We start from the raw sequence: 15083 nt of genomic DNA, 5'->3' as shown, positions 1-15083 counted from the left end.
ATACTGATTTGGGTCAGCTTCCTTCTCAGATGTCCATCCGTCCATCTGGCTGCTCACCCATCCATCATCCTTCTTAGTGAGCCAATCAATATGTGATGTCAGGATGAGGTAAGTGATGAGTTCAGAGTCATAAAGCCACATGATAGGCGGATACAGCGCCATCAGCAGCCGCTGCTGGAAATTGATGGAGCCAAGTATTCTGGATCATATTTCACCCGGTTCTCCCTCTCTCTCGCACACACAAACACACACACACACCGATGGAGGATATCGTATCTCCTGCCACAGAAATGGATTTTTCCCCAGCAGACCACACAGGGTGGATTCATATCTCTATTGATTTAGATGTGGAGATGAACTGAAAGGAATCAAATGAGATCAGCCTGAGAAGTAAATTGCAAATTAATCCAATTAATCTATTGAAGATACAGAGATAGAAAAAGTTACAAATATTCATGAGGTATTCAGTTGCACCAGAAAGCCATTTCTGCGGCATGGAAGTCAAATCTCAAGTGAATGATGAGAGAGGATGATTAAGATTGTTTTTGAACCACAGCGAGATGAAGGGCATCGAGAAAAGGGTGCAAATGGGACGCAAGCCCCTCAACTGGTTATTAAACAACACCAGGGAATATACGGAATAGAATAGAATACAGGGGTTGTGAAATCCTGAAAGCTTTTTGTAGGGTCTAAAAAGTGGATGCTTGAAGGAAAAAAGGACATCCGGTCAGCCCAGACACATCTTGCAATGGTGCTTTGGGATACAACTTGAATTCATTCTGTGACCACTTTCGGAACAGCTTCGGTCCCACTATCAAAATAGCGGCCGTGGCTAACTTTGGTTTGTTTACAGGGCAAATACTAGTTTAAGATTGCTAATGCTGCGATTTTGTTGAGGCTAGATTTACATTTTCTGTGACTGTGTGTTATGCCGACACATTTTCACGCTCACCTGCCATTATATTATGCATGGCCACGTTTGAGAATTGCGCTTGCGCACTTAAGTGGGAGGCGTGGTTTTGATCAGAGACTCTGTGGGATGGAAAAGTGAAGTGAGTCTACATTCATTTCTTGAAAGCAGTTTTAACACAGCAAACTCCTTTAAATAAAATTAAACCATTAAATACGCACACTAAAATTTACTCATTTGCAACTTTTCTCCGTCAGCTGTCAGCACATTGAGTCACACACACACTTTGTTTGTCAGTTTTTGCGCTGGCTGACACAACCCACACATTTTCAATGCGGAATTGGGATTGGCAGTACTCAAGTGCTGAAGTAAGAAAAAAATTAATTGTATTCAATTATATAGAATACAGGCAGCCCGGTTAGCCGACTGGTTAGCACCTCCGCCTCACAGTTCAGGGGCGCAGCGTTCAATTCCAGCTCCGGTCTTCCTGTGTGGAGTTTGCATGTTCTCCCTGGGCCTGTGCGGGTTTTCTGCGGGTACTCCGGTTTCCCCCCACATTCCAAAGACATGCATGATAAATTGATGGGACACTCTAAATTGATGTTGGTTGTTCGTCTTTGAATGCCCTGTGATTGGCTGGCACACAGTTAAGGGTACCCCGCCTCCTGCCCAAAGATAGCTTGGATAGGCTCCAGCACACCCACGACCCTTGTGAGGAGAAGTGGTACAGATAATGGATGGGTGGATATATACAATAGCCATTTAATTTGGCACAATTTCTCTCTTGAATTTGATTGGAGCACCAGTCTCCAGTGTTATGTCCAATTATGAAGCAGCTCATTCTGTCATGATAGCAAAAAAGCACACATTCTTCATTTAGGCAGAGGTGGAAGTGAGGTTGAATGAATGTCATTTTGTTGTATATATATGTGGAGGAGGTTGGGGGGGGGCTGCACTGGCTCACGTTTCTTCCATTTGTCTCCCTTGGTAACAGAGGGAGAGATAGTCACAACCTCAGAACAAACAGGAGGACATCTGGAGCTGCTTCTCTCCTCCTCCTCCTCCTCCCTCCTTTGTCCGTCCCCCTTTCGAACTTGTCCCTCTCCTCTCTTTCGTTCCTGTCCTCACTCCCTTCATTCCCCCCCCCCCCCTCTATATTCTACTCACTATGTCACTCTCTGGGGGCTATCAATCATGGAATCTGTGACGGCAGCCAGGCTGTAGGTGGTCATGCCGACGGCAGATGGCTCTTTATCACTCGAGCCCCGGCCTCGCCATGACAACTACAGAGAGCAGGAAGCGACACATCCAGCAGAGTGGAGAGATTCGTGTTGACAGGGCACGCGCATACACACACACCCCCACACACACTCTGTCTGTCTGTCTGTCTGTCTGTCAGACTATCTGAATTTCATAAATGAGTCCGCCCAGTCCGTCTAGCTACCTGTCTATCCTGCTTCATCCATCCGTCCATACCTGTCTCTCCCTTTGTCCCTCAACCATCCTCTTTGGAAACAAGATTATGCATATGAGTCTGATTAATCCCAAATAGGAGGTGCTAAATTGCATGTCCATCCATGCTAACAGACTACGTGCGCTGTTGGCAACAGGTGTAAAAGTAGGCTGACCGGATTTTCTAAATTATAAACAAGGACATTCCAGTTCAAATATACAATTAATTCTCAGTAGCTGCTATTTAAGAACCATGACGACATGGCCAAAAGATCAAAAAGAAAGTTTTAAAAAAATGCCATGATCCAAAGAATTTCGAGGTATCATTGGTAGCATGAATTCTGCTATGTACCAGAAAATCCTGAGAACAAATGTTTGGTTTGCGACCTCAAGATGAAGCACACTTTGAGTTGCGCACATCAACAACAATGCAGGACAATGATCAAAAACACAACAGCAAGTCAACTTCTAAATGCCTTTTTTTATTGTTATTATTTTAATGAGGATTTGGGAGTTTCTTAGTCAGTCTGGACTTGAATGCGACTATAATGCTGTGGCATGACCTTAAAAAGGTCATTCATGCTGATAAACATTCCAGTCTTGCTGAAGAATTAAAGCAATTCTGCAAGGAAGAGTGAATTGTTTTATTTGAAGAATACACCATACTGATGGAAAGTTGACCAGAGATTAAAAAACAATTCCTAAGAGAAGAAACAAGGGTACATACCGCTGGCTTGCTATTTCATTGTGCGTGCGTGTGCACGCGTGTGCGTGTGCGTGTGTCTGGGGCGGCTGGTGGATTTCACGTTCCACTTCCTCTAGCAAGGCGATTAGGCCAGACGTCTGTCACACACACATACTACGTCGCTCCCCACTGTCTGCTGGGATAAACACACTCTCCTACACACAAAGACACACTCACACACGATGTTTAGAAAACTGACAACATTCTGTATGATTTTTTTTTAGATTGAGTAGTCTCAACAACAGGGATATATTACTTTCTCTAAGCAATACTTCAACTTGAATGTACAGTATGCCAAGTAATATATTCCTCCCTCATTTAAATTTGTCTTCCAATAATACAGCAAATCACACCAACAATTTCTTTGTGATTCATACAATAAAAAAAATAAATAAAAAAATCGTAGACCATTCATTTGTGACATGCTGCGGCATACATCAGGGACATGGACAAGGACATGCGAACACGCACACACAAAGACTCCAAAAACAGCCCCATAAATTATAACGGAAGATTTTTGTTATATTTTGATCATGAATATAAAATGGTGGCTTTACCAGTTGACAGTTTCAGTAAGAGTCTAAATGTAGCACTTGGTGTAGATTCTAACACTGAAAATAAAATTGTTTGTGAAACCTTCCTGTTGTTTAGTAGTATCAGATGAATTCAACACTTTCATGAGCAAATTAAGACAAACATTCAGATGGTGGCTGCTATTTTCTCTTTCATTTTAGATTCAATACCGAGCAGTGATTTTATTGAAAATTTCAATTTTTCCCCCCAAGAATAATTAGCTAAGATAACAGTGAAAAAGTGGTTAGCAATAGCATCCACCGTGGTTCAAATCCTATCATGAGGGGAAAAAGATAAATGCTTATTATTGTTATATACTTGATATAACATCGGTATGCGATAAAATGCTACAAAATGACAATTTCCAAGGGATATTTCAAGCGCTATAACGGACACTGATTATTAAGACGACATACATTTTTTTGACCAAGGTCATTAAAGGGGGGCTGTGGCACACTGGCGATGATAAATAAATAATACAAATAATCGATTAATTGAATAGAATCAACTTTCCTTTTCATAGCCCGATATTGATTCATAAAAACATAAGTCAAGTTCCCCCGACCCATAAATTCCTGTAACCGCTAGCGTTATGGGAGATCTCTAGCATAGCACAACTCCATGGCGGAAGCAGTGAAATAAGCTTCCACAAGTTTGAAGGCAGATGTCTCAGAGTTTTGGGTTTTATAAAAACACAAAGACAGCAATAAACTGAAACGTTGTGAGAGTCACCAGAATGTAAACGTCACAAGTTCATAGTGTGGTTTTGCCACTTTATCTACACAACCTGCCCCGCGGTTGGAATAACTGCATTGGGATCAATTCTCCATTTAAATATTCATATTTTTACTAAGGCACAAACTTAGAGTTTCACCTATTTGCAGCATCGCTTCATTGGAGAATGTCTTTCATTCATTCATTCTCTTCCACTTACCCGAGTTCGGGTCGAGGGGCAGAAGCTTCAGCCGGGAAGCCCAAACTTCCCGCCCACCAGCTTCTTGGTCCGCCTCCTCCTGGGGGATCCCGAAGTGTTCCCAAGCCACACAGTTTCTGCAGCGTGTCCCAAGTTGTCGTCGCGGACTCCTCCCAATGGGATAAGTGTGGGAAATCTCACCAGGGAGGCCTCCAGGAGGGGAGGTATCCTAATCAGTTCCCCGAGCCACCTCATCTGTCTCCTCTCTGTGTGGAGGAGCAGCGGATCGACTCCGAGTCCTTCTTGGATGACCAAGCTTCTCACCTTCTCTCTATGAGATAGCTCGGACACCCCACAGAGGAAACTCATTTCGGCTGGTGGTATCAGGGATCGAATTCTTTCCGTCACCATCAAGAGCTCTTGACCAAAGGTGAGGTTAGGAACATAGATCGACCGGTAAATCAAGAGCTTTGCATCACAGCTCAGCTCCCGCTTCACCACGACAGAACGATACAGTGTACGCATTACGCAGCCTGCCGCCACTCGTGAACAAGACTACATGATACTTGAACTCCTCCACATGTGGAAGGATCTCATGCCCGACCTGGAGAGGGTATTCCACCCTTTTCCGACTGAGGACCACAGTCTCAGATTTGGAGGTGCTGATTTTGATGCCAACCGTTTCACATCCTGTTGCGAACCGCTCCAGTGAGTTGAAGATCTCGGCTTGGAGATGCCAAAAGTACCACATCATCTGCAAAGAGCAGTCATGATAGTATGAAAACCAATCTAGATGCCCTCTACACTGCAGCTGCGCCTAGAAATTCTGTCCTTAAAAGTTATGAACAAAATCAGTTTCAAAAGGCATCCTTGACGGATTCCCACTGGCCGCAAATACAGAGACAGCTTAAACCCTTCCAACATGATTATGTGACGGCACAATGCCTTCCATATGAAAGTAAAAGTGAGACCGCATGATATCCTTAACTGAATCACAAAATCAATCGATCGCATATCAAATGTGGCCCTTTGTTTTAATTTATGCAAGTCGGTGGCCTTTAAAAAGTGATGCACCTTCCATCTGTTGTCAGCAAATTATAGTGTGACATTGAGACATGAGCAAGCTCATGTGAAGTCATCACTTTGCAGGCCTCCATCTTATTGTAACATTACTCACCAAAAATTCATTTGCTCATCAAGTAGTGACGAAGGAACCGAGAAGTACTTGTGTGACTTTGCATGTACTTGTTACTTGCCAATTTTGAAGAGACATTAGGTACGATCAGCATTTGCACAACAGTATTCCCCACTTGCTGGACCCCGCCCTGAAACAAATACACAAACTGACACGCACAAGTCCATGCACACGCACACTCGTCCAGCTGTCAATTTCTATTTGGTAAACCTTTTGTAAGAGGAAAGCCATCTCTAACTACTTGCTACAACACACATTCAGCTTTTTATTTATTTATTTTTTAAACTTCAACTCTTCTTGACCGGAGAGTCGCTTTTACAAGGTCTAAAGTGGAACGATTATTTTAGCACTTGTTTTTCATTTAAATTAAACTGTTCTAGTTATGCACTTAATATTTCATGGTCGCAAACAATGCTGTAATTTCATTTTTAGTGTGATCTCAGTGTGAAACGAATCCCCAAATTGTTTAAAAAAAGTAGGCTGAGACGAGGTGAGGTTTGGTTTCCTAGGCGAATATCATGATTCACTTTTATTAAAAGCATCATAGCTACAAGTCATCAATACATGATGTCTGGGGGGGAAAAAAGACACACAACCCCAAAAACAAACAACCAAAAAAAAAACAGAGAAAAAACATTTACATTGTAAGTCTGTAAACTTCAAGGCTAGATAAGAATTTTGAGGTAATGCTCTTCAGCTTGCTGGCTAAAAGTAACAAGTCCATTTTTTTTTCAAGAAAAGTAGCTAAGTAATAAAGGTACCTGATTACTTTAACTCTTTAACACCAGTGCATCAACAGGAACAGAGTGAGACAAAACTGATTGCAGAACTTATTTGTCATCAGTTACAGTTTTAGGTATTTTTTTTCTATTAATATGACACTTGTGGTTTAATTCATAGAGTCTGTGTGTTGGGCGAGTTATGATGGAACATTCAAAAGCTGCCATAGTTATTGCTGTCTCAGCATCACAGAGATGTGACAAAGTGTATATATAGTGTGCGTGTGTGTGTGTGTACTGGGATGGGTGTGATAGTGAATATTAAGATTGGATCTCTACTTTCAAATATTTGAAGCATGTGTGGCGCTTGATTTATTTTGAGTCACTTCAGCTATTATGTGGAAATCGAAACAAATCAAGAACCACTGTTGCTTTTCAAGTATTCAAAATAATGAAAAAAAAAAGACAACAAAAATGTCAACTCAAAATTTAATGTTGACCTTCATATAGTTAGAAGTATGTTTCAGTCCTGTTCTGGCCAGGCCTGGTGTCAGTGTGTGTGACTAGAGCAACAGTCTTATTTAAGCGTCGGGAGCAGCGGGCGGTCTCGAACCAGCAGGGTGTGACAGGCCAAATGTCAACAGCCACCTCAAAGAACCAACCTGAAACATCCCCGTGGCTCCAAATCCTTTCACGGGACCTCTCGGGGCTGTGGCTAGTTTACCCCGTGCCAAACTGAGCAATCGGGGCTCGACGAACGGCAGATCCAGCGCATCTGCCTTTGCTGTGCTATTAACTAGCTCCCTTCCAAGTGACAAGACAGGATTTGGAGACTGGCAGTGGAAAGACTCAAAACTGGTATTCAAACAGTGTGGGACAGGGGCTGAACAGTAGATGCTCAGCTTGAATGTAGACACACACTTTACACGCACACACAGATAAACGTAGGGAGGGGGTGGGGGGTTTATTCCCACCACTTTACAGGAGGCTATTCAGGGCTACAATGGGTTTAGTGGTAGGCTGGTAGGTTGCATGTGCATGGGTGCGTGTGTGATAGTCAGGTTGGTCTGCTCATCCTCCTTAAGCGTCTGACATGGGAAAACTACAGTAATAAGCTACCTGAACTCCAACTCCCACAATCCATTTTGGAGACGCTACAGTTGACATTTCTTCACTAAAGATGAGAGGCTTCCCAGAAACGTCGGGTAGTCCGTACAAGTACAAGTTGAACTAACACAATGTTTGAGAGCTGAAAGCAGCAGCAATAACAATAATAATAACAATAATAATAATAATAATAATAATGATAAAAGAAATGATAGCACTACTGGAACTTTGTGAAGACCAAGTGGAGATGCAAACTGGCCAAAAGTCTTTGAATATGAGGTGAGCTGTGACTACACTAACATTCTGATTTAACTTAACACACACACCTCGTGCCTCTCTGACACAGAGGAAATACAAAAGCGGAAGGAAAAAAAAAAAGAAAAAAAAAATTGTTGTGTTGGTGGAAGCGTGTAAAGGTGGCAGAGAAGGAGAAGGGAGGGAAAGGTCAAATGTGAGGAAATGTCCACTGCCACTGTCAGTTTTGGGTTTATTTCAGTCCGTCAGTCACTCTAATCGTCCTCTTCCTCATCTCCAATCATCCCCCCATCTTCCAAAAGCGATTCCTCGGCTTCACTTCTGTTCTCCTTTGCAGCTGCGCTCCCCTCGGCCAAGTCACTCTCCCCCCCTTGCGCCTCCTCATCCTCATTCTGCTCGTCAGCCGCTTTCGGCGCCTCCGTCTTGTCATCTCTTGAAGGCTTCACGGCAGCGGCACTGCCACCTGATACGCCTGCGGCGCTCTGAAGCTCAGCCAGGGTGGAAGCGGCAGGAAAGCCGGGCAGGCCGAGACCCCCGAGGCCTGGAGGTAAGAACATGGAGGGGTAGAGGAGGCCGGGGGCCATGGTGGACAGGAGGAAAGGGTTGAATGCCAGAGAATTGGCCGACATGCCGGCAGCGGCCAGCAGGGCGGCGGCTTCACCGTTGATGGAGGAGTCGGCTGGAGAAGCCGTAGCTGACATCTGAGCGGCTGCTCTCCTACTGCTTTGGGATTTCTCAATTTTCTCTCCATCTTCCTCCTCTTCTTTGTCAATTTTTATCTTATTTGCTCGATGTCCAGCTTCATTGCCATCAGCTTCCTCCTCGTCCTCCTTTTCTACCCCCTCTTCATCATCTCCCCCATCTTTATCTTCTTCCTTTCTCTTCCTTTTCGGTTCCTCGCCTTCTCCTCCATCGCCATCCACTGTGCCGTTGGTGTTCCCTGATGGGGAAGCTACTGCCGGGTTGGAAGCGGCGGTGGCCGTCGCCAAGGTTCCACCAAATAGCCCACCAAGGCTGAACATGTTTGGGATAGCTGTGGCCATGTTGGGCAAGCCCCCCATGCCGGGCAGCATGAGGGGTAGCATGGAGGCGGCGGCGGCGCTGGCAGCGGCCTGCTTGGGGTCAGTGGTGGTGGGGAAAGCCATGAGACCGGCGGCCAACTGGAGGGACTGAAGGCTCTGCAGGGAGGACAGATCCATCCCTCCAAAGAGGCTGTTCAGCAGCAGTGGGTTGATGCCTCCTACAAAACGCAGTCACATCACATTACTTGGAAAAAGACACATTGGATGTGTAGCAAGTGAGAAAACAAACCGGTTATTATATTGAAGAAGCTAGTGTGCTTAATAGGGATGTAAAGATTCATCCATCGAAAAGCTATTTAATATCGATATAAACTACTCAAAATATGCATCGATATAAAAAAAAAAAAAGAATCGATTTCCAACGCCATGTTAACGCACGCATAATTACTTAATGTGTTGTAAACGTCCCTTTCATAGCAACACAGCAGTGCTAAACGAGCATTTATACAGTAAAAACGTTACGGCTGATGCGTGATTTGATTTATAACATGGACTGTCGCGTCTGAAAGCTAGCTGTAGTAAGCACGCACAGGCTTCCGTGTGTGTATGATGGAACGTCGCACGCAAGGTCCTGTTGTGCTACGCTAACATAATGAAGCGTTCATTGTGGATCGTGGCGGTGTTAATCAACGAACTCAGGTGTATTTTAAAAAAAAATAAATAAATGTTTTTATATATGCGTGATTGACATCAAAAGTGGTAACTTGCGACCACGCACCGTGCGTTGTGTTTATGAAGTCGGAAATTTCCCCACCCAAAGTACAACATGACAGATTTGCCACAAGCCATTAATGGCAACACCCAACAATAGAACATGGTTGTTAAAATATACTAATTTACAGAGCTAAAAAATATAGAAAGAAATGGGTTATGCGTGTTGATTTGGTCACAATTGTGTTTTGCTGTTATTTCAGAGTTTTATGATATGCATCACGCTTGAAATTTCTCTCTCTTTCTCTCTCTCTTATTTTTTTAGACACACAGCACAATTTGAATGTGCAGATGATATTATGCATGCTAGAGAAGCAAAACAAAACACTTTGTATTCAGGTATAATCAAAACGAAATGAAAAATCAATTCAAGTTGCGATTTTAGTTTTCTTTAGCACACTGCATTTCCCCAATTTTATTCACATTATTTCGGACACTTCTACATTAAAAATGGATTGGTACTCCAGATAAGTGAGATATGTTTTTCTTTTAGTATTTATAGGTAATTTCATAATAGTGCAACTTGACAGTGTATAGTTTTTGGTTCCATTCAAAATTCACTAAACATGCAACACAATGTGTATTTCGTTTGTGGATCGCTGCTGCATTACACAAGCTCACAGAGACAAGGGTGGCAGCAATTAAATAATAATAATAAATAAAATATATAATCGAATCGGGCTTGAGTGAATAGTTACGTCCCTAATGCTTAATGTTCCAAGTGAATTGATGCTTTCTTACCAGCTGATGAAGCGGCGGTGGCCAGTGAGGCCTGGGCAGCCTGCGCAGCGGCTGCTGCCTGTGCGGCGGCCGCCGCTTTGGCGATCTCAGATTTGGGCCGTCGTCCCCGACGACGGACACCCTCTTCCCGAACGACAGGACCGGTCAACAAACGGTCAAACATGGCTTCTGGAAGAAAACCCTGTGCAAATGGGTATGGTGGATTAGAAAACTATTAACAATTACACGATAAGATCAAAAGTGGTACCTTGACTGACAAGTTTCATTTCTTCCGTAACTAAGGTTGTAACTTAATTAACTTTTATAGCAAATCAGTTCAGCCCAAATTAATTTAAATGTTTTAGTCTGTCCCAGCACCTCCTAACGCATGCATTTTTGGTTCCCCACAAAAATAGAACTGTATTGTAAAATCTACCAATTCAGCCATCTACATTTCTACACTCCTCCTCAATAGCGTTGTGGGTGAGCTGGAGCTCTTGGATTGATCACCAGCCAATCACAGGGCACAAAACATGGTCACAATTTCGAGTCTTCAATGACCTAACGCAAAGTGCATGCTTTTGGAAAGTGATTCAAAGCCCTGAATTCAGAGCTATGCCGCTGTACTGTGAAATACTGTTTCGGTACCCCCTGGACCCAATGTACCTCCTGCAGAACTCCCCGAGGTACTCTTTTGAACACCTTCTCCAAGTGCACAAAGCACATGTAGAATGGTCGGGCGAACACATGCACCCTAAACGATCCCGCCGAGGGTGAAAAGCTGATCCACAGTTCCACGGCTGGGACGAAAAACACTTTACTCCTCCTGAATCTGAGATTTGACTTCCCGATGGACCAACCTCTTCTGCACCACTGAAACTACCAAGGAAGCTGAGGAATGTGATCCTCTAGTAGTTGGAACACACCCATAGATCCCCCTTCTGAAAAAGGGTGTGCACCATGTTGGGCGTGTTGCAGAGGCGTGTCACCCACAACAGCACCACAACAATCAAAGCCTTTAGGCATTTTGGGCGGATCTCATCCACAACCTGGGATGTGGTCACTGAGGATCATTTTTACCACCTCATTTACAACTGCAACCCCAGAGATAGAAGAGCCCACCTTAAATTGGCCAGACTCCGCTTCCTCAAAGGAATGTGTTTTGGTCAATATTGCAAGAGTGGCCCATGCAATTTGCATATCGCAATGACATGCACAAAGTTTCATATCGCTTTCATCTGAATTTCACGAGTTCAATGTAACCTTCAATGCGCAGCGCCATACAACAGTATCAAGTGGCATTATTATTAATTGGCTAAGAATACATTCATATTGCCACATGAAAAAGTGTATTTATTTCATTAGATAATTACATTTCTTTAGGTAAAATATAAATATTACAATGTTGTCTATTCAACACCCATATCGCATGTTTTTCCAAAATTGTACTACAATGCATTATTTTACAAGCAAATCTTCCAAAAAATATCATATGCAATACCATCCTTGATATTGGCCAGTACATGGAATCAGTGTTTCTCTTTTAGCTTTGTAAGTCAAGGGCATTGCTGTAGAATATTTGTTGGTTTGGGTCGTTAATAAGGGACGAAAAAAGGCTACTAACCGACTGTTTGACAATATCTGTCCAATCAGGTGCAATTGAAAACTCTGGGTTTTCCAATAGCCATCTAGTAAGTTCCTTCATTGGGGGAGCCATGGCCCCACCCATCTAGAAGAAGGGAAGACTGAGTTAGTTTCGTATAGGGAATGAAACGGCAACAAAAACAGTGACTGAAGACTTTGATTCTTACCTTGCGTCCATTACGTCGGTTGACAACAGGCACTCTCTCGTCTCCTGTCAGCGTGTTGATGTCAATCTTGTTGGGATTTCGACAGCGATGACGCTTTTGCTTGGGCTTTGAGAACTGAGACAACAGTAACTCTTCGTTCTTCTAAAGTAGCAATGGGGGAAAGCATGGTTTAAAAAAAAATTTAAAGGAAAAAATAGACAAAATTCATGAACACAACAATAAGACGTACTGGTGTAAATCCAGACATGTCCATGGTGTATGTCGGGTGCTGCCTCAGCCACTCTCCGAGCTCTTTATTTGAAACAGTTGCCTCTTCTTCCTCCATACTGCCAGAGGCAAGAGATCTTCCACTGGGGCTCTGCTCTGAGACCGCAATGGGTCTGTGGGCACGGGCAGCATCCTGCACCCCTTCCACACCTGAAACCTTGATCCCATCAACATCATCCTGAGAATGGAGAGAATGTCAGTTTGATTTCTAGAACATGACTTTGCGGTTTATTTTTGGGTCTGCAGTGACGAGAGGCAACAAACATACCCCTGCAGCTCTTTTGTTGCCCATAAACAGCAGCTCCATGCCCTCTACATTTTTCCTGCGTCCCCGCCTCCTCCTCATCATCGGCAGGTCAGCGTCCAACGAACCGTTGGCTCTGTGTCCGGAGGGCGGGGCTTGCTGCAGCAGCTCCATTTGGGCCTTTAGGGAGGGGTTTGTCACCAGAGCACTGGGGAAGCCAGCCAATGAGGGAGAACTCTTGTGTTGATGGTGCATACCCTGAACAACAAAAGCAAGCAGTTTTGTTGAGGATTTATATTTTACCCCTGTATGTAATAGCTCCAGCATCGAGACAGGATCTTATAGAGAAGCATACCTTAGTGAGATCTATAGCCTGACTCTGGGACTCTAGGGTAGCATGGCTCTCTCTTAGTTGAGCCACCATCTCCATCAGGTTGCGCCTCTTGGCTGCTCTTTCCGCCTCAATCTCAATCTTCCTCCTTCTCCTCCTCCTCTGTCGAGGTAACGTTAGTCCCAGAGGATCGTCCTGCAACACAAAATCAACTATTACAGCTGATAATAAAGGGGTTGCAGCTCAATCTGTCTAGCGTCAAACTTCAACATCACTAAATTTCTTTATTGCCGTTAGTTACTTATATAAGCAACTATCAGTGAAGGTCAGATTTGGAGAACTCACATGAACATGTGATGAAAGCGTTTTATCCTCCAGGCCACTGTAAGGGGTGTGGATCCCGGTCAGTGCCAGCTCGCCCAAACTTCGCCTCTGCAGCGGGCTCTCTGTTGTTGTGGATATTGTGGAGCCATGACCTGGCAACAGGTTGCTAGGAAAGTCAAAGATGTGGCGTCGGTTGACAGGCCACTTGCCCTTCAGGACAGCCTCACAGATGTTGTCCATCCTGTTAATCATCACTCGATCCTGAATGTAGAGAAAAGCTGAGTTAGATGATGGCATCATGCAAGAAAAGTGCCATTGGGATGATCCGGCTTGAAGCGCAGGTAACTGCAGCTGATTATGCGCACTTCATCACTGGTGTTTCCATAGCACAGGCTACAATATCATAGAAAGAATTTTGTGTTATACCACAAAACACCATCAAAGCATCTAACTAAAAAAAATGAGTTATTTACTAACCAAAGCAGTGTTCAGTGATGGTGAGTCGCACAAATTGAATGATGAATTTCCCAAGACTAACCTTAGGCCAGAGTGTGAAGGCATACGTTCTGTCCTGTAAGGCTTGCAAGGCAGAAGTTTCTGGCAGGTCATCAGGGCAAAAGCCATCTCTGGTTTCATCTCGAGCAGATGTACTCAAAGATGCAATGCTGTCCTCGTCGAAGTTCTTCTGCTCGGACACTGCACTCGCTAAGAAAAGGAAAGTCACATTAAAATCGTAATTAAATAGAGCTTGAAAATTGTCATCAAGGGATACAAGCTCATTTTGTTATCTTGCCCCGGTACTCAGGACCCATTTAAACTCTTGAGGGGAAACCCGAAATAGGCCTCCGACCAAGTGATGTCAAATGATAGAGGGGCAGGCAACCAGGAAGAAATTATTGAAAATACATACTGTAGGAATATTTCCATAGCAATTATTAGAATGACAAACAAACAATGTGAAATTATTCATACATATGGGCAAGGATAAAGTCAAATTAAAATGGACCACCCAATAAATGAGGGGTACCCAGTCTTTTCTGAATCAAGATCTGCTTTTCAAGGAGCAAACCTCCCGCAATCGGCCATCTTGTTACAGATGGGGTCTTGGGGTATGTTGAAGGGGTATCGTTTTTTTTCTCGATGCATTGTTTGTCCTACTAAAAAGATTCTACATCGGTTCAGAGGTATTCAATTCATATTTAACGTTTGTCGGTCCACAAATAGCACTTGATGTTTTGCTATAGGAGACACACTATTGTAAACCAGGTTGACTTGAAACTTTAATAAAAGTGTGAAATCTAAATCCTTGCTCTTCCTTGAGTTCTGCAATTATTTAGAAACAGGCAGCAGTGTTTTACATGGACTATAAAACGTAACCCAACGTAGCAATGCATCGGAATTGAATCGAAGGCCTTTGAATTGGAATTTAATTGAATCATGAGGTACACAGATTCCCATCCCAGAATGTCATTCATCATCAACTATTGGCGTCAAATCCACTCGGGGATCGAACTTGCACCGGCAACACGTCTCCTGTTTGCGCTGACCACTGAGTTGAAATTCCGGCAAATAAGCTTAGCACCTTATTTGAAGGGACAGGAAGTGAGGTTTTACGTACAAAGGTGAAATACTTAAAATAATAAATGAAAAATGTGGACAGGAGACTAGATAGGGTGCGCAGGCTGCAGCATAGACGAACACACACACACAAAAAAAAAACGTAA

At 43.5% G+C, this 15083-nt stretch overlaps 1 protein-coding gene across 2 annotated transcripts in view; it reads right to left on the bottom strand.

Moving 5' to 3' along the window:
• Window positions 1-6279: 6279 nt before the first annotated feature.
• chd7 (chromodomain helicase DNA binding protein 7) overlaps window positions 6280-15083 on the bottom strand; it is an 83514-nt gene continuing 74710 nt past the window's right edge. For both annotated transcript variants that reach the window (XM_088310667.1, XM_088310668.1), the window contains 9 exons: window positions 13898-14064; window positions 13381-13620; window positions 13060-13230; window positions 12729-12962; window positions 12423-12638; window positions 12194-12334; window positions 12007-12111; window positions 10404-10584; window positions 6280-9109 (listed from right to left, as the gene is read on the bottom strand). In XM_088310667.1, coding sequence (XP_088166793.1) covers window positions 8124-9109; window positions 10404-10584; window positions 12007-12111; window positions 12194-12334; window positions 12423-12638; window positions 12729-12962; window positions 13060-13230; window positions 13381-13620; window positions 13898-14064 — 2441 coding nt within the window. In that variant the 3' untranslated portion in view covers window positions 6280-8123. The remainder of the gene's footprint in view (window positions 9110-10403; window positions 10585-12006; window positions 12112-12193; window positions 12335-12422; window positions 12639-12728; window positions 12963-13059; window positions 13231-13380; window positions 13621-13897; window positions 14065-15083) is intronic.

This window comes from Idiotropiscis lumnitzeri, chromosome 12 (genome assembly GCF_059441095.1).
Source record: "Idiotropiscis lumnitzeri isolate Australia: NSW breed Sydney's pygmy pipehorse chromosome 12, RoL_Ilum_1.0, whole genome shotgun sequence".
NCBI classification, from domain to species: Eukaryota; Metazoa; Chordata; class Actinopteri; order Syngnathiformes; family Syngnathidae; genus Idiotropiscis; species Idiotropiscis lumnitzeri.
The sequence above is the reverse complement of the archived record's forward strand: the minus strand, read 5'-3'. Positions and strand labels throughout refer to the sequence as shown.